We start from the raw sequence: 25614 nt of genomic DNA, 5'->3' as shown, positions 1-25614 counted from the left end.
CAGATGTTTGTGGCCCAATGCAGACTGCAACTCCAAGTAAGAAAAGGTATATTTTAACTAATTATTTAATAATTGATGACTTCAGTAGATTCACAAAAATATATCTGATGGAAACAAAAGATGAAATCACGAAATGCGTTAAAGGATTTGTACAACTAATGAAAAATCAATTAAACAAGATACCTAAAGTAATAAGATCGGATCGAGGAAGAGAATACGTCAACAACAACCTGAGCAGTTATTTACATAATACAGGTATGAAGATTCAATATACAGCAGGATACTCACCGCAGTAAAATGGAGTCGCTCAAAAGAAGGGGGTATTCTGGTCTAGAGGCATGAATTTCGGGCGATTTTTGAAGCTCTGTACAAGCGAAACAAAAAATATTTTTGCTATCCTTCTTTTTAGCATTTGTTTATTGATATTTCGAGATTACGTAAAAAATTCACTGAAAAAAGAAATTCAATATTTAAAGAGTTATGAGCTGGCAAAGTGGGTGCTGCCAAAAAAATGGGGTGTCGTGGCGTGCATGATATCAACCCTTCTGGTCATCCGAAACAAAAAATGCGAATGGATTCTTAATTAGTATGGATGCCGCTATCGTTTGAATCTTGAAAAAGTCAATACAACATTTTTTCACAAAATGACGGCCGTTTGAAAAAAAATTTCTTATTTCGCACGTTTCTTTGACAATTCCGAACGTTTAAAATATAGTAATATTAAAGATTTTGAGCTGAGCGTAATCCGGACGATAGAGGAGTATATAAGGAATATTCAGACTAAATTTAAAATAAATCGGTTCATTAGAACTTGAGATATCGTGCACGCCAACTCGAAAAAAGTAGTTTGGAGAAAAACGCGTTTAAAGTTTTGAGACAAGTTTACTCGGACAACGTCTACCGTCTACTGTTCATTTGTTCCGGTCAGACCGGAGCAGATGCCGCGTCACAAAAATGACTGTAACACATAAAATAATTGAAATTTTGAAAAATCCTTTTAAGGGCATATTCTTGAATGTCTAAACCTTGGAAATATGGAAAAAAAAATTTTCGATTTTTTCAAATTTCTAGACCAGAATACCCCCCCCCCCCCCTTAATAGAAATGGCTAAATGTATGCTTATTGACGCCAACATGGACAGGAAGTATTGGGGTGAAGCAATACGCACAACCAACTACCTGCAAAATATCTTACCTACAAAACACACAGATAAGACGCCGTATGAATCATGGTACTCTAAACTACCTGACGTCAAAAATCTTCGTTCTTTTGATACTATGGGATATGTACATGACATATAGAAGCTAGATGTGGCAACAAACCAATGGAGAAGATGGAACAGTATCAGCAACTTATCGGAGCTTTGCTGTACATAGCAACTATCACACGACCCGATATATCGGCTAGTGTTATGATACTTAGTCAGTTCAATAAGAATCCGACACAATCCGACTGGACAGAAACTAAGAGAATCGTGCGATACTTAAAGGGTACTAAGAATCTCAAATTAAAGCTCGGTGGAGACTTCAACAACAAATCAATCGAAGGATACGCTGATGCTGATTGGGCTGGATACAGCATTGAGAGAAAATCTCACAGTGGCTACGTTTACCTACTATTTGGAGGATGCATAGGCTGGGTGTGCCGCGAACAATCATCAACTGAGGCAAAATACGTCGCACTGGGCGAAGCCTGCCAAGAAGGAATGAGGATCAGTTATATATTAAGGAAACTTCTAAACAAAGATTCATTAAAATTAATTCTCTACGAAGATAATCAAAGCTGTATCCAAATAGCCACAAATAATAAGTTTAGCAACAGAACAAAACATGTAGAAACTAAATATCATTTTGTAAGCAATTACGACAAAAGAAAATTATTGATTTAAAATATTGTCCTACTGATCAAATGATAGCTGATTTACTAACTAAACCTTTAAGTGTAATTAAATTGAATTTTCTGTTAAAGAAGTGCAATTTACAGAATTAATGATTAGCGACTAATATCGTTGAAGAAGGGTGTTGGAATACAATGATATTACACACATAGACACAAATAATCTTATACAGACACCTACACTGTCTACACCTACAACTGGCCAACTGTCAACAATCCATAAATTCTTTACCTGCACACTTTGTTAATTATACCGTATCATTCACTTATATTTTAAATATATTTGGTTCTGTAATTCTGTTTAATAAATATCACCTAATATTATTTCAACATAAACATCGTGTCTTGCACAGATTATTTATCTTAACTTTAAGATTAAATTCTAACAATGTTGTTATATTCCTGAGCTAAAGATACTAGACGCTCAGCTTCTTCCTGGTCTAACGCTTCCAATTCGTCTTGGACCGCGATTATTTTCATGCAATTTTCGTCGAACGATTTGCGGCAAGATATTAGATAGTTTTTACTTTTACCCGTCCGGACTCTTCATATTCGTCGAGTTGACGCTTCGTGAGTGTCAATTGACCGATTAAGGACATGTTTTAGTTTAATAGCTTGAACGGTCTTACCTTGAAGAACTGGACGTTGGTCCGAGAATCGGTTGCTACTCGTTACTGTGCGACGTGCGGTCGCGTATATGCTTAGCGAGGGAGGAGTTCCTTTCCGATGACTGCTCGTTTGATTAGGTGATTAAGTCGATGGAATGTTGATTTCACGTGACACTGTCTGGTCACTGGTAAGTGCACTTTTCAATAGCGCGTGAACCGGCTCGAAGTACCATGTATTTTCGATCTATCGCGGGGAGACGCGATCGCGAGGAAGCGCGTCAACGGGAGTCGTAAATTCCCGTTACTATTATAAGAATCGACACCACGAACAGATCGATCCCCCTATTTCTCGTGGGATAATAGGGGTGATTGATGTGGTATAACACTGCGATTAACAGGGTTATAAAATTTATATTTCCAACACTTAATACACTAAAGAGTTACACCGGTACGTATGATATAAATGCCATAGACGATACTTTGAAGTATGACACTCCGATAGATGAGCACTGAATGTTCTTTCGTAGTAGAGCAAGGCCCTTACAGTTGAATATAAGAAGAAGGTGAGTCTCTTGGTATAGCTGAAGTAGCAATTGAACACACTGACTTTCCGCTCTCATGCAATTGCGGAGGAAAGCTCGGTGTGGGTGTGGTTTTTTGAGCGAAGAAAGCGGATTCGTTGCTCACACTTTTCGTTAGTAAGGTGAGGGAAACAATCTGCGATGTCTATTGGTTCTAGTCAATGTTAATGAGTGATGAGAGGGGAAGGAAACCTCCTACCTATTGCTAGTTGGTGTCATTGTTTAAGGGAAAACCCGGATTTTCCGTTAGATAAATACCCGCTTTTCCCGTTAGGTCACTACCAGCTTTCTCCGGTGTTTTTAAGAGCGCATAATAAACCTAAGCACTTTTCTAAAACCATAAACCGAAAACATTTCTAGGATTAGAAAATCCTTCAGGACAAACATATTGACAAAACAAACAAGATTAGCCGATTTTGTGAAAATTTACGGCTAATTTTCTCTTCAAAGTGTTCCAAAAAAGTGAAAAATTGAAATTTCGAAAAACCCTTCCAGCGTTACCTGGGGAAAACTGTTACCTAACGAATGAACTTTGATTTTTTGATTTCAGATGATCCAGCACCAAATTATTAGGAGCACCGCAATTCTACCTTTTTTCCGAGACACGTCCGAATAATTGCTGCCATTGCCGTATTTTTTAATATATCTCCGTGAAAATTTTATACAATATTCTTCGAATGTCATACTTTAATGTACTATTGGTTTTAATAAAGAGATTTTAACTGTGTCGTCACAAATATTTCACAAAAACATGCCTTATTTTTGTACGAATTAACCTTAGCCCCCCCTTAACTGAAAAACATGTGTTGAAACAATGAAGTTAAAAAGTTAAAGTTTTATAGTGCATGGCGTATTAATAAAAGTATATTATTATTATTGTTGCTACTTTCGCTCTAAAATCTAATTTAACTTGTCTAGTAAAAGTTTAAAAATTTTCATAAGCTCTATCTGTGTGTATACATAAATATCTGAATGTAATAATGAGAAAGAGGAGAAAGGTATTGTATAAAACGCAATCATATAAACCGGTCTCGACACACGCTAGGGAAAATCGCTCAAAAATTGAGTCGTCAGAAATCAACATGGAAGACAACAAAGTGCTTACGACATAGACAGAGATAAGTGAAGTATCTTTGCTGAGACATTCATAGCATGTCACGCATGAGCAGAATAAAAATATTGTCTTCCATGTTGACTTTTTGGACTCAAAAAGTGGATGCTTTATGGTTTCGTCAGTACTTTCAATATAGGAGTGTCCAGACCTGTTTGTACGACATCATACCTCCAGAGTCTTGAATACTTTCCATGCATGTATATTGTATATACATACATATATGACACACTTAAATATCTTGTATCTATATTTGTACATAAATATATCTTGTGTATCTCTTCCCACAGGTTTTGAAGAAATGCCTGAAATTAACTTAAAACTAGATTAATTTAAACGAAATTGAAAGCGCTTATATAGACCCTACCTATCAGGAACCTAATTCTATCAAAAATCTAAAGATTTCCTCATAAACTTTACCTATCAGAAATCTAAAAGATTTTTTTATAATTTGTGTATATATCTACAAAAATTTAAAGATCTATTTATGAAAATACTATCGATATAAAAGCAAGCATGATGACCAACACTAAAGTGATACTTTATCTTGCCAAATTCCCGCCTAGCTGACTCCTGATTGGTTGGAGCGGTAAAATTGTATTATCATTAAAAAAATATATTATAAAGTAAAATATACGCATATGCTGTTTTTTCTCAATATTATTTAATCAAACATTAATTGTGAAATATGTATTATTTTTAACGCAATATTATTAATATTATTAACCCTAGGAACTAATTTTCTTTTTTAAGTAATTTTCATTTTTTATTTCTTTTATATTATTAAATATTTTAGCATATAACGTGGAATTATAAAACATTAAATTATTCAAATTTACTATTATTTGCAACTTTATATAAAAAATAATAATCACATGGCACATGCACACAATTATAATTTATACATAGAAGCTATAACAGCATTTGAATATCTTTTAATTACAAATGTTCTAAATAATCCTGTTTTTATATTATCGGATTATTATTTTTTATTATTATGTGGATAAACAACATGTTTTAATTTTATTTTAAATTTACTTTTATTAATTTGGCAATTTCTTACTTTAGAATCACATTCTTCTAGTACTCACCAGAATGCATCGTGATTTGTGCGCGTGCGTAGTTCCGTTCTTTTCTCTTCATCATGGCGGTGAGTGTGGAGTCGTCGTTTTGAAAACAAATTTTATAATCTTTAAATATCAAAGACATCATGCCTAAAAGGAAGATTGTTTATATATTACAAAGAAATCATATTAACTAATTTAACATTGATCAATTTCTTTTTCATTAATACCTTAATCTTTAAAGTTTTATATATGACAGTTAGGCGAGGTTTATCAGCATGTTTGCGAGTCTAACCTAAATTTGTTTTATGATGTTTATAAGACTTATAAAATAGTTGCTTATAATACTAGTTCAAGAAATTAATATGAATAGATTGAACATCTTGATATCATAATTTATTGTTATAAAACAAGTCAATATTTCGAATATTTTTTACTTTTGTATACAGTATTTAAAATGAACAGTTTTCATTAAATGAAGCGTATTGACAAACTTTTTTACAGGATGTAAAGAAAGTGGTAGCAAAAAAAGTGCGGAAAGAGCCAAAGGATTCATCCAAGAATGTTATGCGTGAAGTACGCATTCGTAAACTTTGTTTAAACATCTGTGTCGGTGAATCTGGTGATAGACTCACTCGTGCTGCAAAGGTAATAATTATAGATGTTATTTGTATTTTGTACATTTCAAATTGTTTTAACTTCTTCGTGTTCTTTTATTACATCATAATTATTGACATATAAATATATATGTACTATATATATGTTTCTATATCTCGAATAATAAAAGTTGATTTCTTAAAAATTAATCTTTTTTGTAATTAAATATAGATTAATATAAATAACGATTTTCAAATTAAGGAACAAACCTTTCAATTCTATTAAGATTTTTCAAATTTTTGTAGGTGTTAGAACAATTAACTGGACAGCAACCTGTTTTTTCTAAAGCAAGATACACTGTGCGTTCATTTGGCATTCGCCGTAATGAAAAAATTGCAGTACATTGTACAGTACGAGGTGCTAAAGCAGAGGAAATTCTTGAACGTGGATTGAAGGTAATTCTATCACTGATAAGAATGTTTTACATTCAATTTCTTTTTAAGTGTTCAATTTTGCTTTTCCTTTTAAAGGTACGGGAATATGAATTGAGGAAAGAAAATTTCTCTGGCACTGGAAACTTTGGTTTTGGTATTCAAGAACACATTGACTTAGGAATTAAATATGATCCCAGCATTGGTATTTATGGCTTGGATTTCTATGTTGTACTTGGACGACCAGGTTAGTTTATTACCATTTGATATTCTATAATAAATCAATATATTAAATATATGCACATCTGGCATAATAGTTACTATTATATTCAAGTTGTATCTATATTTATACAATATGTGCTAGAATATAGGCTTCGTATTTGCAACTCATGCCCACTTATAATACTGGGTGTGTTACTTAAATGAAGCTACAGTTTAGATTCATATTTATTTGAATATTAACATTGTTATTATAATTCTATTTTGATAAATTAAGAGTAAATTACAGAATTTACTTAATTTTAGAACTAAAAGCTGTTTGATGCTGTAGACACTTTATCTTATAATTCATATCTCTAACAAAATGACCTTTTTTTTTGTTCTAATCAAAAATTTAATAAAGGATATAAATCTCTGTAGATGACATAGACATTCAGTCCTTGACCTTCAGATCTTGAGAGGTATCATAACTGAATGCCTTAATGTCTGAATTATTAGTTTTGAATAAGTCAACCGATTTTTTCATACCATTACCTTTATTTACAATCTATATGCATAGATTTATTTTAATTAATATAAATGGTACATTAGCTTGTGTATATTATAACTGTAAAAATTAAATCAAGCTATATTACAGTATAATCAAATAAATGTTCTTTTATATACAGTTTGCAATATTTTCTTCTGTTAAGGTTTCAATGTAGCTCACAGGAGGAGGAAAACTGGTAAAGTTGGTTTCCAACATAGACTTACCAAAGAAGATGCAATGAAATGGTTTCAACAGAAGTATGATGGTATTATTATAGCTGGGAAGAAGTAATATACATATTTGTATTTTACAGTTCTTTCATAAAAATTTTAAAAATAAACTATTTGTTTAATCAAATTTTATTAATACCTCCATCACATATTTTACTATCATGCTTATAAGTACGTTATTTGTTTAAGAAGCATAATTTGAATGCCAATTTTATAATATTAATGTTTTATAAAAATATTAGAAACGGAATTTTATAAATTGTATAAAGTTATTCAATTATTAATTTTATTACGAAACTTGCTTCAAATTAAGAATCGGTGACGTAATACTTCGTATTATGATAAGGAAAGGTTATAACAAGTAGATACACACTAATAAATTAGAATTTTATAGACTTTATTAATGACTATTATATCGTCACCAGTGCGTTAATACATGAGTAGAATATTTTGTTACACATTCATGTTTCCATAAAGAAGATAACATAAGAATATTCCACATACAATCTACGCCATGGATAACTAAGGCATTGGTTTTAGCTTAACATTTAGTTCTTCAAATAATTATCAGATCAGATTTGTGAAAACCGTAGTAGTGATAGTATAGAATGTGAAAATACAAAAGGCCTTGTTGTATCAGTACATGATCCTATGTTTTATTTTTTATATATGTCTTATTTATTTATGCTACTTTTTTACAGAAATTATGAGTAAATAAATTAATATGGAAACTGGAACCTCGTTGAATATTTTGACTTTTAAGTGAGCACATGGTTAATTTTAAATTATGAGAAAGGAACTTCAAAGTTGTAGTTCTGCATATCTTTTAGAGCAAAGATACTACTTAGAGATGTGAACACATCATTTAAAACTAATTTTGTCACGTATTTCCCTTTCGATTTCAAATTTTATTTTTTTTTATGATACGCATGAAACATATTAGACTCTTCAATTTCAAATAATAACGATAACTAAAGCAAAGCGTTCACACTTTTATTACAAACATATTCTAAATATATTTTCCGAAATGGAAATCACAATTTAATATTTACCTAATCATTATATTTTATTTTTTTATCATTTACCTTTAACATATATCTATAAAATTAAAATACTCAGGGTATTGGAAAACTATATTAGTACATTAATTTAATCTTTTAAATTTGTGTAATTTAAGTAAAAAAATTGGTAATATAAATTTTTATTCCAAGTACCTATTAAACTTAGTTATGATAATAAATAATTTATTTGTAATAGTTCTAACTCAAATGATACAAAAGTGCAAACATTTCTGTATGAAACACTTATATAACTTTTACTTTCTGGAATATATTATACTAAAACTTGTATTATTGAATGACTGACATTATTATAAACACATCAGCTTATTATATGAGAATAAGCTTATTTTCCAGTACCCTTATACCGTAATACTATTATGAAATAGTAATAAAACTTGATGCATAAGGTTAATTTTTTGGAACTCTATTACCTAATTAATATTAGGATACTTGACAGCAATATAGCAAAGCATATATGATTTTTTTTCTGTAATCTGCAATTTATGTTTAATAATTTTTTACTATTTAAATTTATCTTTGGTTTTGATCTAATGGTATATATAGTCAATCATTTCAAAACATGAAATAGAATTATAACAGATATATAAGAAATGTGCTTTTAATATTCACATGTGACATCCATAAATAGTTACACCATTGCACTATAATACTCTCTCTTATTTACCTAACTCGACGTAATCAGACAGATAAAAAGGCAAGATATATCCCTCAGTCTCCAAATTGTTTGTTTATCTGGACGCCATATTCTTAATAATATAATTAAATATTTATATATACTATATTCTTCTTAATAACAATTAGATATATGTTGAAGAATTTAAATAATCTTGTAACATTAACTCACATTCTGTACAATTAATTCAATATAATGTTTATGCCATGGTAAATTATACAAATACATAATGCTTTCTACTTTCCACAGTAGAATTGATAAATTTTTTCCCTTTACCATAGATACGTAAATATATTTAATCTTTTGCATTGGTTGTATTATTGATAAATAAAGTTAACACATCAAACATATATGTATATTACATAAAGTGTATTTTATATAACATACATTTAATATATCAAACATGTAATAATACTGAATGTGATAGTATAATTTGTACAATATGTTACATAATGTAATGCATGTTATACGTTTATAAAAACCTTTTAATATTTTTTATGGTGAGAATTGTGATTATTAGTTATTACTATGTAATATATTAGCTAATGTATTGTCAACCAATAATTTCAAGTGCAATGCAAAGGATTAAATCATTTACTGTACTCTATACTTCATACATTTATACATATATGTATATACATTTTATATCACTTTTCATTTTTAATACATGTTTATCTGAGTCAATTAAATACCAAACTAATAACACTAAATAGAAGAATTACTCTTGATAGCTTATGTTATAAGCATTATAACATATGTTAAGCACTTTACACAATGTTACTATATTTTTTTGACATGTTTTATTTTTAAAACATACCAAACAAATATTTTCATAATATTTTATACATTTAAAATAAATATTTATCATTTATTATTCATTTTCAATATTCAGAAAATTTTTAAACATATGTTTATGTCAGTGTAACAATTTTAATGACCGAATTAGTCAAATTGAAGATCTACATACAATAAGTTAATTCTAAATTTAGAAGAACATAATTCAAAATCTATTTACTTTTTGTTGTAGAAAATAACTTAGTAAATTACATTTATATAAAATGTAAAGTTTTGTTATTTAAAACGTATTTAGAGAAAGGAAGAGAGAGAGAGAGAATTTTTGCAATTGCTATATATTGAATAAAAATATGTTAAAGTATTTATGTGCAAATTATTTTAGTCATAATATAATAAAAACAAATTTATATATATTTTTAACATATTTATATATGTTCATGAAATTGTATTCCATTGAATCTTCATATTACATAAAATTAGAAAGTCACAGAACATGATGTAAAAAAATATTCTTATCATTGTAAGTTATCATTTCCTGGATATAGCAAGTAACAATTCTCCATATTATCAATCTAAGAAATTTATAATACAGTTAACTGTTAAATGATTTATGCGAAATAAATAAAATCAGTGAAGGTAACTGAATAATGACTTTCTTATTGGTTAAACGAATTAATTTGAAAAGAAAGAAAAGAAAAAGTGAGTAAAATACATGATATGAATGTTTTATACCGGATTTCAGGTAAAATAAAATTTCACGTCATCAGTTATAAAAATATATAAGGTCACGAACAAAAGTATTGGCACAGCCTTTAAAGCAAAATAACTTTTTTAAAATTGAACCAATCGACTTTACTTAGAGAAGTTAGAAGGTTGATCGACGGTTGGTCGAAATCACGAAGCAAATAGTAAAGGTCATTTTTTACAACTTTTTTATCTGAGCCAGTAATAAAAATTTAAAAAGTATACTTTGTTGATTTATGTTAGTTATATATATGATGAAAATTTCGTCAAAATCTGTTAACGTTGCTATAAGCTATAAAGGTTAAAAATTATGAAACTCACAGTTTTCGTAACGATAATAAATCTACATTTTTGTTCATCTTTCGATACCTGTTGTTTGTTTTTGCATCGACCGATTTCGATAAAATTTTTAGCAAGTATATAGCTGACATAACTCTTTAAAATGTTCTGTTAAAATTTTTATTACAGGCCCAGATAAAGAAGTCGTAAAAAATGACCTTTACTATATTCCGACCAACTGTCGACTAACCTTCTAACATCTTTAAAAAAATCAAATCATTTGATCCAATTTAAAAAAATGTATACTGTTTTAAACAGTATGCCAATATTTTTGTTCGTGACTGCACAACGATATTATATGTTATTTTACTAATGCAAGTATGTAACTCATAGTTTATGTAGACTGATTTCAAACAAAATGTAAGTCAAAGATAATTCATACCTGTTTACATATTTTTCAGTTGGCATTTTCTAAGAATAAACGAATTGTCCGGAAATCCTAGATCTGTATGCATTAAAATTTAATAATTAAAATGTTATAAATATTACTTTCTTATTGATCGATATATTTTATCAATATTGTGCTTTTCAACTTCTGTGAATCCTAGAATGCTTTCAATTGCGTTCAGATGCCCATGATGATTTTCTTTATCCGTTAAGAAATAGTAAATCGCCGATTTTAGGAACTGCAATGTGATCTCTGGATCAAGGGCACCTTGATTATTTCGCGCTTCTATGATACGTCGATACATTGCCTGTTGAAAAAATTATATTTGCTAATAATATTTTTAATAACTTTCTCTTTACAGATTAACTTATGTGCTGTTTAAAATTTGATACATTCCTTGATTGTGTACTGTAAATATTAGATTCAGATATGGTGTCAAATGAATGAAAAATGAGCGATTAAATATATATATATATATATATATATATATATATATATATATATATATATATATATATAACAATAAATGTAAGTTATTGAAAGCTATAAATACACATTGAATGGAAAACTATATTAAAATATATATATGTATGTAGACATGTATATACATGTATATTATGTAAAGTTGTCTTTTTTTCAGGATTTGACATGATTATAGTGATGTGATTTGTATGAAATGGTACAAGCATGTGATGCTTAAGCACGTGCAAACTTACATTAACTGAAGGATAATAAGAGGCTGTTTCTTTCAAGTGCACAAAATAATCTGTATTGACCTAATAATACTGCATAATAACAGGAACCACCTACATTTGTGCTTAACAATAACAATTCGCATGCAATCGCTGTGGCGAAGCATTTCAATTGTAAATACATTCTCTCATAAATATAAGTTCCTAATATGTATAACTTACAAATGAAAGCACGTGAAACCAATTCTTGCCACTATTATAGTTTAAAAGCTAATAAGCTTTTGTTTTTAATAATTATCAAAATGATAAAATCTCTTTACAAATTCAGAATAATTTCTACTTTTTATTTATATTTTTTATAAGTTTTTTTTCTGTAAGCAAAAAGCAGGTACCTATAAATGTTGGTTATTATACGGCTAAGCTATTTTTAATAAACAATATGATTGTTGATTATATATAAAAGTTATTATGAAAAAAATACTTAATATATTGACTAAAATTGATATTAGTATTATATAAGTTTCTGTTATATGTAACTGACATACTAATTGCACTTAATATAACTATGAATTATATTCTACTTTTTTAGAAAAATAAAAATATATGCATTCATATAAACTATTTAACATTATGCTTAAACATTTATTTTATATTTAATTTCATGCTTGTGGAATTTAGGATATATATACAGGTTGATAAAAAAATTGTTCAAGATATAATAAAATAAATTATGTATAAAAATAAATTGAAACACGATATATACAAATATATAAAAAGATCTCTTTGGGTATACATGTTCTGAACAATAATTATGTGGTGTTACTACAAAATTAATGATAATAATCAGGATGACATTAACAATAATATTAGAACAAAATATAAAGTGGAAATGAATAAATAACAGTGAAAGGTTTATTCAAATAGTAAAATTTATAAAATTAACAATTTTATTTTGTTCCTTGCTAAGGAGAGAAATGCAGATATTCTACTAATAAACATTTGATATTATAAGAATCCATCATTTTGCAAAAAAAACCTCAAAAGGGCAAAAATAGAAAAAAAAAGAAATATTCGTTTGTTTGTGCATTTGTACGTGAACAAATACAACATAAATGCTTAAAAAACAGTGGATGAGAATTGCATCACGTGGCGATTCAGCAAAAATACAGACCTTACGTGTGCCAAGGACCCAGAGAGAAACAGCCTCCTGAGCACTTAATAAACTTTGGCTACGATCGGCTGAAATGTGAGGTTCAGGCGAGTAGCTTGTGTCCTGGAGTGTGAGCGGCGACCAAAAAAAGTGGCACATCATTAGTACAAGAGAATTGTGAATGACAGAGATGCACAGAAAGTGATGCGCAAACAACACTGATTCCTAAATTGTATCTTTTTTATTTATATTGAATTATTATGCATTATTTAAAAGTATTAAAAAGTTGTAATTTTTTAAATCTCTCTATGAACGGATTTCAAACTTATGTAGACAGTGTGAAAAATATAAAATAATAAATGGTACTGTATACAATTTTAAATTGTTGTTATACTACAAAGAAGTATAAAATATCCTATTGAAATGTTTTTAGAGTTTATATGTGAAAAAGATAGTTAAAGTAATTAAATAATGCTGATTGTGAGTGCAACAAAAAAAAAAGAAATTGATAAAATCAACAAATAAATGATATCAGTAAACAATATATGTTTAAAATATTTTAAATCCGATAATACAGATGTTTTAAATTCAAAATTCAAAATTATCTTTGATATTATAAATAATAATTATGTTAAATATTGCTTGTTATTATAAATACATTGTTATCATATTAATAGTATAATTTAGTGTTATTATACAAGTTATAACAAATTTTAATATGTGTTAAAATGAAGTTCATGCTACATATTTTATATAGCAATAAAGATAAAGCTTCAATTATAAATGACGTCAGGCATAAAGAATTTTATTCTTTCACTTTTAATGTGCACTGTGTATATTACTATCATAAGTATTAACTATATATAAGGCGATCCTTTTACTAGTTAACTCAAAGACAGCACCAACAATCATATCACGGCGGTAACATCGTGTCAGTATACGTATATATATAATGTACAAATGTACATACATATATTAGAAGCCAATATCGCCTCTGTGTCAAAGTAGACACGGTTGTATAGCTGTGTGTACATGTAATTGTAAAGTGAAAACGGGAATGTATGATGTGCGATGTGATCGGCGGTGCTTTTGAGTTAACTAGTGAGAGGAATTCCCTGCATGAAAGTAAACATCGTAACTAAAGCAAAAACATTTACCTTGATATTTTCTAATTCTGCTTGTGTAATTGTTAATTGTTGAAGTAGCTCTGCAACAGTAACCTTTGGTGGTGTTTGATGCGCATGTTCATATATCTGTAATAAATATCAATTTTATTAAAATTTTTAATTTTTAGTTTTTATTTATGCGTTTAAAAAATACTAAAAATAGTAAACATAAAATACTAAAAAATACTAAAAAAGTTAAAAGCATTAAAACTTTGTATCGAGATATTGAATATTACAGACATTTTTTTGTTATCTTTTAAAAAAATAATACAGTTAATATATTATGAAATTTTGTTTCATGTTTATAGATTCAATGTAATGATCAACGTGCAACGCACCTGATCAGCTTGTTCTAGGCGTGCAGCTTCCTGTCCTTTGGCATACATTCTCAGGTACATTTGTTTATTTCTTTCTTCTTGCTCGTTTAACAAAGCTTTTTGTTCAGAAAGTTCCGTTTTCACGGTTTCTAGTTCCGCTTCTAATTCACGAGCACGAGCTTCTGCAGCATCAACAGAAGGCCTCACTTCGCAGTAACGTGTATTAACTTCAGCCAATTGATTCAATAAACTTTCCACCTGTAATATAAAGCAATTCATTATGCCAATTTTTAAAATACATATTGTATTAATGTATGTTATTTGTTAATGCATTCTTATGTAAACAATTTATTTCTATTTTTACTGTAATTCTGGCATTTTACTTATCATGTAACATTAAGACTAATAAATTTCTAATTTAGAAGTCTACTTAGAATTTTTGCTTTTAAAAAACATTTATTATTTTATATCATAAACATTTCAGAACTATACAAAAGTTTCATATTAAGATATCGGTGGTGCTTAAGTAAAAAGAAATTAAATTAAATTAATATTTGTGTATTTAAATAATCAATAATTTTCCAAATATTTAGCGATACTATAGGATCTGCACCGATCGAATTTCTCAGTGCTGTGTTCATGTAAAGCGGGCAATAAAATACGAAGGTGTTACCTCATTGCACCAAATTAATGATATTGTGAATCAATACGTATACAAAGATGTTTTGCAATGTCTTTTATATGACGTTAAAGATATGTTATATATTAAAAAATTTGCGATTATTGATTTAGTTATGATCTTTACTATACATAAAAATATGAAACCATTATCATTACTGTTTTACATTTTATTAACCGTTCTATGTTCTTATAAACTAGACTTCTTTGACTAAACCAGATCAAATACGAATCTTTCATTTTGTTTATTTTTTATTCAATTATAAATATTCAACAATATGACTATTTTATTTGAGATATATACCTTGTCGTTGTGTTTTTGCTTGAGTTCTTGAAGTTCATCAACATGTCTACGATGCATTTCTTCAATTCTACTTTCATAAAGATTCACCAACTTGCGTCTCACTTCATCTCTTTCTGGTATTTCTGCAGCGGATCTTACAAACGTATCGGAAGTACTATTTTCGGGAACTGTATTAGGCGTTGCAGTAACATGTGTACTTTCTGGTTGCACCTCCGGTATATATACAGAATCTTTCGAATGGACGGATCCGTCTTCAAAGTGACCCGAGTCCGCAAGAGAGGAAGGTAGATCAGAGGGGGCACATTTTTCTGGAGTTTCTGGACTTGCGACCTTTTGTAGTGTACCTTCGTCCGGTAAATCCTTGCTTGGCGATTCAGGTGAAAAAGGATTGTTCTCTCGTACAGTGAGAGCATCGCTACTATCCGTTCTTTCGTCGGGGCTATTCAGAGAAGCTTTGTATAATCTTAATTCCACTACTTCCTTCGTTAGTCGAAATATCTCCTGGTCTTTCTCTTCAATCTCCTTTCGCGCTTCTTTTAACAAAGCCTGAATAATATGATTTTTATAATGATTTATATTATTCAAAATAGATGTTCTTGTTCTTATTACGATGATAAATGATACGGCGAAGGTGCTATATGCACCATATTATTAATATTACGAGGTGACATTTATTTTATTTATTTAACCAAAGGGTAAAAATACTTGAATACCATGACAAAGTATAAAAAGACACCTTTTCTTAGCTTAGCAACTTACATATCGAATTACATATCGGTACATAATAATCGGTATGTATTAAAAACATATTGACCGTCTCCACGAAGTACTTAAAATGTTAATTAAACTGTTAAAATGAAAAAAATTACAAATAATATGCAGATACGAAGAACGTATCTAATTTCATAAAAGTATTATATTTTTTGCATAGAAAATTTCTCGTAATATTTTGTTATATTTTATAGTCAAACGATTTGATAGAAGTTTAAGAGAAATTTACAAGAAATATGAAGCGAGTTCATGTCTTAACTAGAGGCTTTAGACGCGTTACATTCTCTTACCGTCTGCGGTTTCAGACTGATATCATTACGAATGGTTTTTATTATTACAATAAAGTGTTAAGTAAAAATTCCAACGAAGAACATTCCAAAAAAAGAAAAACAATGTTGGTTTTTACCTGAAATTTTCTAACTTGTCTAGCTGCTCTTTGAGTAGGCGTAAGGTATTGTTCATTGTCCCCGGTATGGTTTGAACAATGAACAACGTATTTTCGTGATCTACCTGACCACGTGGTACCGTTGAGAGCAAACGTAGCATGGTCACAGGCGCTTGCGGTACTGCAGGCACTTCCGTAACTTTTTACGCTTTCTGCATCGCTGTCATCGGCAATTCCAGTGCTTGATCCTCCGGAGGCCGCGTGTCCAGGTCGCGGCCTCGCCGGGGTCAATGAAAGGCTCTGCAGAGTAAAAAAAACCAGACGATAGTTTCATTAATTTCGAGTAATTTAACCCCTTAAGGCCCACTTTTATTAAAACTGAACCTCCGTAATATTAAGTAGTTATATTCTATACATTCAATCTACAAAAAGAAAGTGAAAGTCTCTCCCGAAAAATAGATCTTGGTATAATTTTATAAATTTTATTTATGTAATAGAGTTCGTCCTTAAAGGGTTAATTTTTTCGTCAGAATTATTATCTCATATTACTCTGGTCATTTTATAAATAATTTCGTTACTATCTGTTGGATTAATTGAAAGCATAAGCATTATATCAAAGAACGTTATCTTATCGGAACTTAAATCATGCGAACCAGGTTAAGTGAACTACACAAAATGTATTTTCTTACAAAAGATAAATTACAAATCCTTTAGGATTATTGTTTTCTTTTTATATTTATGATTTACAGGATTATATCCATCTTGACTAGTGTTTCTTCGATATAGTGTTTCTTCGTAGCTAAAATTGTATTTTTTCTTCATATTACACTGTATTAAATAAGAAAAGGAACACTAGAAAGGAATTATTATTATGGTAAACAGTTAAATATCTTTTATCAATGTAATAAAGATCATAGATATATTTCGTTATAGTACACAGAGTATTTCAAAATATGTGAAATGATGTTTATATGATGTCGAGAGTTACGAATTACCATAATTCCTTTTCTATGTTTTTTACGTATCAAGTTTGGAAGATTATCTTGAGATTTTATAAATTTCTCACAGAAATAAAAAGAAAGATAAAGATAAATGTTGTGTACATTATATACGATATATATTGTTCATAAAGTTGAAATACGAATCCGAAGAAGGCTGAACACATAGTTCGACTAATGCATTATAAAGAAGGGTTACTCATACATAGAAAACTACAATTAGTTTTGGAAAAGTTAGTAAATAACGTTAACAAGCAAATTAGTGTTGTGAATGGTTAAAACAAGTCATTTTTACCACGTCTGATTTCCATTTTAAGTAATTTCTAATTTACAAGGTTTTTAAATAAGATTTTCAAATGTCCCCATTTATTTATCACAATCGCATTACTGTTAAATAAAAAAGAAGAAAATTCATCTCGTAACATCAGTCACTCGTAATCAGTAAATAATTCCACGTTTACATTAAGGTTGCATTCGAAAGATTAAACGTAAAGAAGAGTTCATCGCTTTTATATCTGGTTGACCTAAGGGTAATTTACCTTAGACTTAAGGAGAAGCTTTCTTGCTCTCTGACTAGCAACTTAGGAAGTCTGGTTTGAAAGTGAGGCAAAATCAAACACCCCATTGAGCAGAAAGATATGAAAGTCTTCCTTAAAGGCGAGAAGCTTGTCGAATCTGCACGAGAACAGTCTTCAAATAAAAGTGGCTAAAATATTTTATAAATTACATACTTTTCAATAATAGATTACGCTTGATAAATGTGTCAATTATAAATAAACTTAAACGCGCTCTTACTTTGTAATGAATAATGTATCACGCAAATTTAGTTTCCGTTGTTGCAAAATGATTTTATCTTTTCGTGACAAGTGGACTAAAGTAAACTCGTAAGTCAGAGTGTAAAAAAATATATTTCGTCTTTATTACCTATAATGAGGTGAGAAATAAAATTGATAGTATAAAGTCTGTTGAAATTATTGTACATTTTAGAAATAGTTATGGAAATATAATTATAAATTGCAACTACGGATTCTTAAGATAAACTGTAATTATTAATTAATTTTTAGTAGTCTATGAAAAAGACGGCATATTTTTTGTAACAAGGAGAATATAAACTTTTAGAACAAAAAAAAAATGCATCTTTGCATCAGTACGATATATACATTGGTATTATTTAACTCAAAATTTTTTATCAATTGGAAAATACCCTTCATAAAACACATAGGAAATAATAAAAAATTTTAAGGCAAATGAAATTTTCCCTATAATGTATATTAACGCTGGTCTTTTATTGTTTATTAAATATCAATTCAATAAACCACTGTATATTATTAATATCAAAAATTGAATTAGCTACTAAGATCAATGAAATTTTCCCTATAATGTATATTAACGCTGGTCTTTTATTGTTTATTAAATATCAATTCAATAAACCACTGTATATTATTAATATCAAAAATTGAATTAGCTACTAAGATCAATGAAATTTTCCCTATAATGTATATTAACGCTGGTCTTTTATTGTTTATTAAATATCAATTCAATAAACCACTGTATATTATTAATATCAAAAATTGATGTAGCTGCTAAGATCAACATTCACTGGCGGACAATTGCGCCAATTTCTGTTATACCGCAAATGTCGATAATCGGAATATTTCTTGGTTCTTTATTTTTCTCACTACTTCGATGTTCGAAGAAAGAAGTGTTGTACCCTTTCGCCTGACTGAGCAGTTAATATTAGAGTAATGTTATGCAGATTACTAAATAGTATTATGCACATTATGCAAACGATAAGATAACTGATATATATATATATATATATATATATATATATATACACATACATATATATATACATACATATACATATATATATATATATACATACATATATATATATATATATATATATATATATATATATATATATGTATGTATATGTAAAGATATATATAATAGATATAATATATATATAATGCATTTATATTATATTATATTCTTATTATATACATTATACAGGGTGGTTGGTAACTGGTGGTACAAGCGGAAAGGGGGTGATTCTACGCGAAAAAAAGTCGAAAATATAGAATAAAATTTTTTTTTTTTTTAATTTTTCCATCGAGACAACGATCTACAGTGAGATCCGTTATAACGAGACGTGATAAAGTGCACGCGTACCGAGCGAAAATTCAAAGTCGATTTTCTCGAAAACAAAACCTCAAACGAAAAATTTTTATCCTATATTTTCGACTTCTTTTTTCGCGTAGAATCACCCCCTTTCCGCTTGTACCACCAGTTACCAACCACCCTGTATATTATACATACATATATATAAGAAAACGAAGCAAATCTAAAGTTTATCAATACAATAATGGGTAGATATATCTTTACGGAATGTTTAACAACTTAATTTAGACTCTAGACGATAATTACTGTCAACACCAGAATCTATTGATAGTTTTTCATTAAAGTTGATATTATGTACATGGTATTCACAGACCGTGCCGTGAATGAGGTTTGAAGCTAGTGTTAAGAATGAGAGAGTTAAACCAACGTAACGCCTATTGGGATTAAAGCGTTAATAAATACCGAGCACGATCTCGAAGCACTACGACGATCTAGGAACAATGGAGAGGTTTCATGTGCGCCGGCGCATTGCTTACAGAAAGGTCAGACTATCTCCATATTTTGTTGGCTATCTTGAATCTACTTGAATTTAGATACAATTGATATTTCAAATTTTGTCTAGGTAAGCGCCAGGCATCTTTTCATGCATACACGTCGTCCCTCTTGCTTTTGTGTCTGTCTCTATGAAGGAAAGCGGCTTATAATGGAGGTCGTTATACGTTTATACGATCCTTCGCAAATATTTCTTATTTATTCAGGTCAGAGAAAGTGGAAAGTTGTTTATTCAATAATAAATGAACTTTTCAATTACAGCGAATGAATCGAAAGGACTTTATTAAACATGATGTCAAAGATATCAAAGGGAATCGAATTTGGCAAGTTGCCTATATTTACTCCATCGTTTGAGCGATTCGAATTTATTCGTTATTCTATGTTATTTAATGACTCAACTAAAAGATAACGTTTAGTTGCGCAATGGAAATTTTATTGTACTGTATTAAACTTAAAAATAAAGCGAAGCTTCGATATAGCATATGTGCTGTAGTTATATTTTTATGAAGTCCATAAATTACTAAAACTATTAACTAAAATCATAGCTGGAATAAATATTTTCTGTAAATAATATTACTACTATAATTTATATATTTTTTTCTGTTCCATATCTGTCACAGTTATGTGTAACGCATAAAATATTATTACAATCATAAACAGTTACACGTTTACTAAAATTTGAACAAGAAACAAAGAAAAAAGATTTATGTACACGTACTTGTTTTACACCTCAACCATTTTATTAACAATAAAACGATAGTTTACCATCATTATTGCCTACAAAAGTGTACCGATGATTGACAATAAGTTCTTTAGCACTTGCAAAAAACCAGTTTCGTTTATACCGCGTTTAATATACACTGATAAGGCACGTATCATCCATATATCCTTCTTCCACTACCAATCTATACCTTTCAATACCTTTTGTGTTTTAATCATTGCATTATAAATTACACGAAAACATAATGCAGTCTGGATATAGTCAATAAGACGCAATTGTCAGCACGCATCTGCGATCTGCATCGAACGAAGGATACGGCGTAATATTGCAGAAGGATGTAAGAAGACCACTTGGAGCAATTTTTATATAGAATATACATGAAAGATGGCTAATATCGGTTGACAAGGTAGATTAAAATACTTACGAGAGATCGTTGTCGGGGTGATTCGGTTCCATTCTCCGTGATGACGGGAAAAGTGCGATGGTCCAGATGATGGTGTTGCTGGTGGTGCAGGAGGTTAAAGCGACGACACTGTTGATAAGACCTACTCAGACCCGCGGTGACCGCGGTACTGGGTGGTGGTGGTGGATGATTCGGTGAAACTCGCTCACCGCGCATGCGCATGCTAACCGAACGACGTAGACCTGTCGGCGAGGGACGTGGAATCCGAGAATCCAACGAAGAGGATACCGAAGATACTGAGGGTGACGGAACGGTACTCGGTGCACTTTCTGTCGTGTAAACCACGCTGTTATCGGCATTGACCTTGAGCGTGCTGCTATTGTTGTCAGTACATGTTGCTGATTCTAACGATTCTAAGTCCATCGAGGGTGATTCATTGGTGTTGTTTACATGAGCTGAATAATCAGCATGCATCGATTGCGGGGAATGCAAGGACCTTTCGCTGCCGTGACGAACCATCCTGTTGATTTAACTTATCTCATGTCTTCGTAAAATTCCTGTACGAAAAAATCAAACTTCGTCGAATTTCACTTATAAGAAAATATGTACATATATGGATAGCAGCAGTAAAGTATATTCACATTACATATATTTTTAATTGTTTATCCTATTCTGTCTTTGTCACTTGTCAAAAAGGAACAAAATCTAGCCGATGGTTATAGCGATTTTATAGCAGATGGAAAGTTGTAAAATTATATAAATTATATATATATATATATATATATATATATATATTTACGAAATTATAAATCTATTATAAAATTATAAAATATTGTTAATAAATAAAATATAATGTACTGTCACTACTAATGTAGTATTCACGTATTGTAGTTAATAATACACAATGAACAATAAATATTATATGTATCTCAGTTTTCAAAATTGCACCGTTTAACTGTATAGTATGTGAGAATCTATCCCGTTTAACAAACGGGATCATACATACTTGACTATAATACCAGCACTAACGTGGTTTATTAACATTTTAAGATCTCCATTCAAAAGCCGGAAATTCATTGGAGTTTATAATGAACTAGCTGCAATATTTGTAGAAAATCAGTCGATGATGGTACAAATATTTATTAAAAGTAGAATCTAATAGCAATGTTTATACAGCTATAACTTTGTTCATTATCTTGTAAGTTTTAAATGAATATTGTATTTCAAGCTTGCATAAAAAAAACATTCTAATATTTTTTTCAATGTGACTACGTGATTAATTTTGATATACAACAAATTTTATATTTTATTTGTATGAAAAATGTTATTGTAAGTTCTAGATGTACCAACTATATCATGCTGAAAACTGGTCACTTGAAGAATATCGACTTTATAATACAAAGATTCATTGCGTTGGATTATTCGTTTTAATGGAACTATTTCCGTTCGTAACAGATTTGTTCACAAGTATATTTGCTCGGTATGAATTTTCTTCGTTAGTACAAGATGAGTGTACAACTCATAGAGTTTTGAATTGTTTGAGAAAGTAAACAGTTATAATTTTAAAGCTATTGCAATACTTCTTTTTTTCTAAATTTTACCAATACTAAAATTATTCTATCTTTATTACTATATATCAGAAAAATATTAGATTATTTTTATAAGTTATTAAGATAGTATAAATATAACCTATTTTTAACATTTTAGAATTAACTCAAGCCATATAAAACTAAAAGTCGCAATTGAAACCTGCGTACAATTTAAGATGAAAAATGTTGGTCAGTTTTCAGATGGTTATTATTTTAAATTATTAGATAGGTAAGAATCTACACTAGTGTAGAAAAAGTAGCATAAATATTAAAAATACAATTAAATGAAACATTAAGTATTGTACATGTATATACACAAGAAATAAGATATGAAATTATCAATTAACCGAGATGTGTCTACATTTATCTTACACTGTTTTACACTTGTGTATCATTACGAAATCAATTGTATTAAAAGAAAATTGTTCTATTGTTAAATTAATTAATAAAGAATCTGAGTAAAAAAATTATGCTGACTAATTTGAACGGAATTTTACACCCCGAAGGAAAGGCAGTTTCTATCTTCCTTTTCACAGAGTAATTCGACTAGGTTTTAATAATAATAAAAAAAAAGAAATCGTGTGAAGGAAACATCTTCTCTAGCTTTAATGACGCGTTATAATAGAAACAAAGGTTATTAGGTTTATTCTATAGTGGGTTAAAGGAGTTATACCGTTATTACAATTACAATCTCAAATTTTTTTATTTAATTAACGTCCGTTTGGTTTTAATTGAAATTTTTTTGCAATATCTTCTTTTGCAAATGTCGTCTTTTAACAAAAACAATATTTTTTGCGTAATAAATAATTATATGATGAAGGCTTGATATTTAACACGAAATACTTATCTACGTATCCTTCATCATTAATGGTTAAATAAACGTTGCATTATCAACAGTTTTTTTAGACACACATATTTAAATGTATTTATCTTCTCAATATCACCCTTATCTCTTTTTTACAAAATGCGCTTTTTATTTCTTATCACATACCTGTAAGATTAACATTACTTTAGAGAGAGATAAAACATGTATGATTTTTGAATGAGTTAATATTTTTCCACAATATCTTCACATAAATATTACCAACATACGAAGAACGTGAAATTTTGACATTCAGCGATCGTGTATTCATTCGCAGAATTTTACATTTGTTGATATTTTCTGTCATGTAACTAAAATTCGTGTGGTTTCGTATCATCGCATCGCACACAACCGACACGAATTAGAGCAGGGAAAGGTCTATTGGTATAAAGTAATCGATCATTTGGTGTCCTATTTCAAGAACATGCTGCAGCATTATGCAGTGTCCACATTATCCTTAAAATTCTTGAAACAATATTACTCTTTGCATTTTTCTTTGATTAGGAAATAAATGCACGAGTTGATAGTGATAACATCTTTTAAAATTTATATCTGGTATTACCATCCTCTATTTTCTTTTAAAATATTCACGTTAAGTGCTTGGTAACTATTACATAATCTTGCATCTGCTCTGACTAGTTCTTACAAAATATGAAAGAAAGAAAAATTAGAAATTAAATCGATGTACGCATGACTGATTCAAATTAAGCAATTTACATAGATAAAGTTTACCTATGTTGTACCAGCTACCATATTTTGTAAGTTTCTTATGACGTGTCGTGCGAATGGGAAGTAATTAACAATTAGAAAGTAATAATTAAATCAGGTAAAGAATCGTATCTTACCTTTAAAACATGAATTTGGAATAATAACAGATTCCTTCGCTTGTACAAGTCTTCAGAAAGTCTTAACATATATTATAGACGCCTATGTGCAATTACTATGATTATGAGCTCAGGAACGAAGATAAAACACAGAAAAATTATGCATAAGGAACATTTGGTTTCACTGTTAATTCGTGCCACGCGGGCTTATCGTGTGTAGGAATTGAATATAGCTGCGAGTATTAATTCAGCGATTCTAAATCTGTTATACAACGTAAATTATAAGAATACGTTTATGCTAACAAACCAATGTTTATGGATTATGTAAGGAATATTCGAGGAATAAGCCACTGAACACCACTCTCATCGTCGTACTTTTAGCACTTTTAGAATAGGATTAAATAACATGCTCACTACCCGAACATTATCCACCCACGATCCTAACACGACTCGTGCAAGCAGTGTTGCATTAGAGCAATCGCGAGATGTCGTATTATGGGCACCGATCATTGACAATGTCGTGGTTTTGGTGTATTAGCGCCATCTAACAATGTTTCATATACAATAACGATTAACTGATTATAGGTAAGTCAGGTTATTTTAATATACTAAAGTCGTTGTTTTCTCTCCTCTAGAAGAGAGTTTTTCCAATAAGCGGTTACATATCCGACGACCAATACCTGGTGTTTTTCTTTCTTTTCGTTTATTCGGTTCTTCGTTGCGTTCATGGATAACATGACTCATTGATTTTGATCTCCTTAATTACGATATAAAAACAAATGAGAAAT

The 25614-nt window shown here is 29.6% G+C and overlaps 2 protein-coding genes and 2 long non-coding RNA genes across 7 annotated transcripts; 3 read left to right on the top strand and 1 right to left on the bottom strand.

The window, feature by feature from the left end:
* Positions 1-5322: 5322 nt before the first annotated feature.
* Positions 5323-7393, top strand: RpL11 (ribosomal protein L11). Of its 2 annotated transcripts, none has more exons than XM_069114660.1 (5): positions 5323-5346; positions 5765-5908; positions 6163-6312; positions 6388-6535; positions 7200-7393. In XM_069114660.1, exons 1-5 carry the CDS (start codon positions 5341-5343, stop codon positions 7325-7327), a joined length of 576 nt encoding a protein of 191 aa, XP_068970761.1. In that variant the 5' UTR covers positions 5323-5340; the 3' UTR covers positions 7328-7393. The 2 variants fall into 2 exon arrangements, with proteins under 2 accessions (XP_068970761.1, XP_068970760.1); XM_069114659.1 differs by lacking the exon at positions 5323-5346 and adding an exon at positions 5498-5548.
* A 2857-nt stretch (positions 7394-10250) lies between these two features.
* Positions 10251-25306, bottom strand: qtc (GRIP domain-containing protein quick-to-court). Of its 3 annotated transcripts, none has more exons than XR_011173345.1 (8): positions 21573-22303; positions 16772-17050; positions 15595-16140; positions 14634-14870; positions 14287-14382; positions 13151-13252; positions 11282-11594; positions 10251-10388 (listed from the first exon to the last, which is right to left on the bottom strand). XR_011173345.1 is itself a non-coding variant. In XM_069114640.1 (8 exons), the coding sequence occupies exons 2-8, from the start codon at positions 22068-22070 to the stop codon at positions 11385-11387; spliced, it is 1968 nt and encodes a 655-aa protein (XP_068970741.1). In that variant the 5' UTR covers positions 22071-22108; positions 24848-25306; the 3' UTR covers positions 11231-11384. The 3 variants fall into 3 exon arrangements, 2 of the variants coding, with proteins under 2 accessions (XP_068970741.1, XP_068970742.1); XM_069114640.1 differs by lacking the exon at positions 10251-10388 and adding an exon at positions 24848-25306 and having other exon boundaries at positions 11231-11594; positions 21573-22108; XM_069114641.1 differs by lacking the exons at positions 10251-10388; positions 13151-13252 and having other exon boundaries at positions 11231-11594; positions 21573-22301.
* On the top strand, positions 11119-11768 carry LOC138180620 (uncharacterized). Its single transcript, XR_011173347.1, has 2 exons — positions 11119-11259; positions 11649-11768. It is a non-coding gene; the product is annotated as an uncharacterized LOC138180620 (long non-coding RNA).
* On the top strand, positions 20180-20908 carry LOC138180619 (uncharacterized). The gene is made up of 2 exons (XR_011173346.1): positions 20180-20417; positions 20498-20908. It is a non-coding gene; the product is annotated as an uncharacterized LOC138180619 (long non-coding RNA).
* Positions 25307-25614: the final 308 nt, after the last annotated feature.

The sequence above is a fragment of the Bombus flavifrons genome, chromosome 6, assembly GCF_040668555.2.
Source record: "Bombus flavifrons isolate JBK064 chromosome 6, iyBomFlav1_principal, whole genome shotgun sequence".
Lineage (NCBI taxonomy): Eukaryota > Metazoa > Arthropoda > Insecta > Hymenoptera > Apidae > Bombus > Bombus flavifrons.
This window is presented reverse-complemented; position numbering and strand designations above follow the sequence as displayed.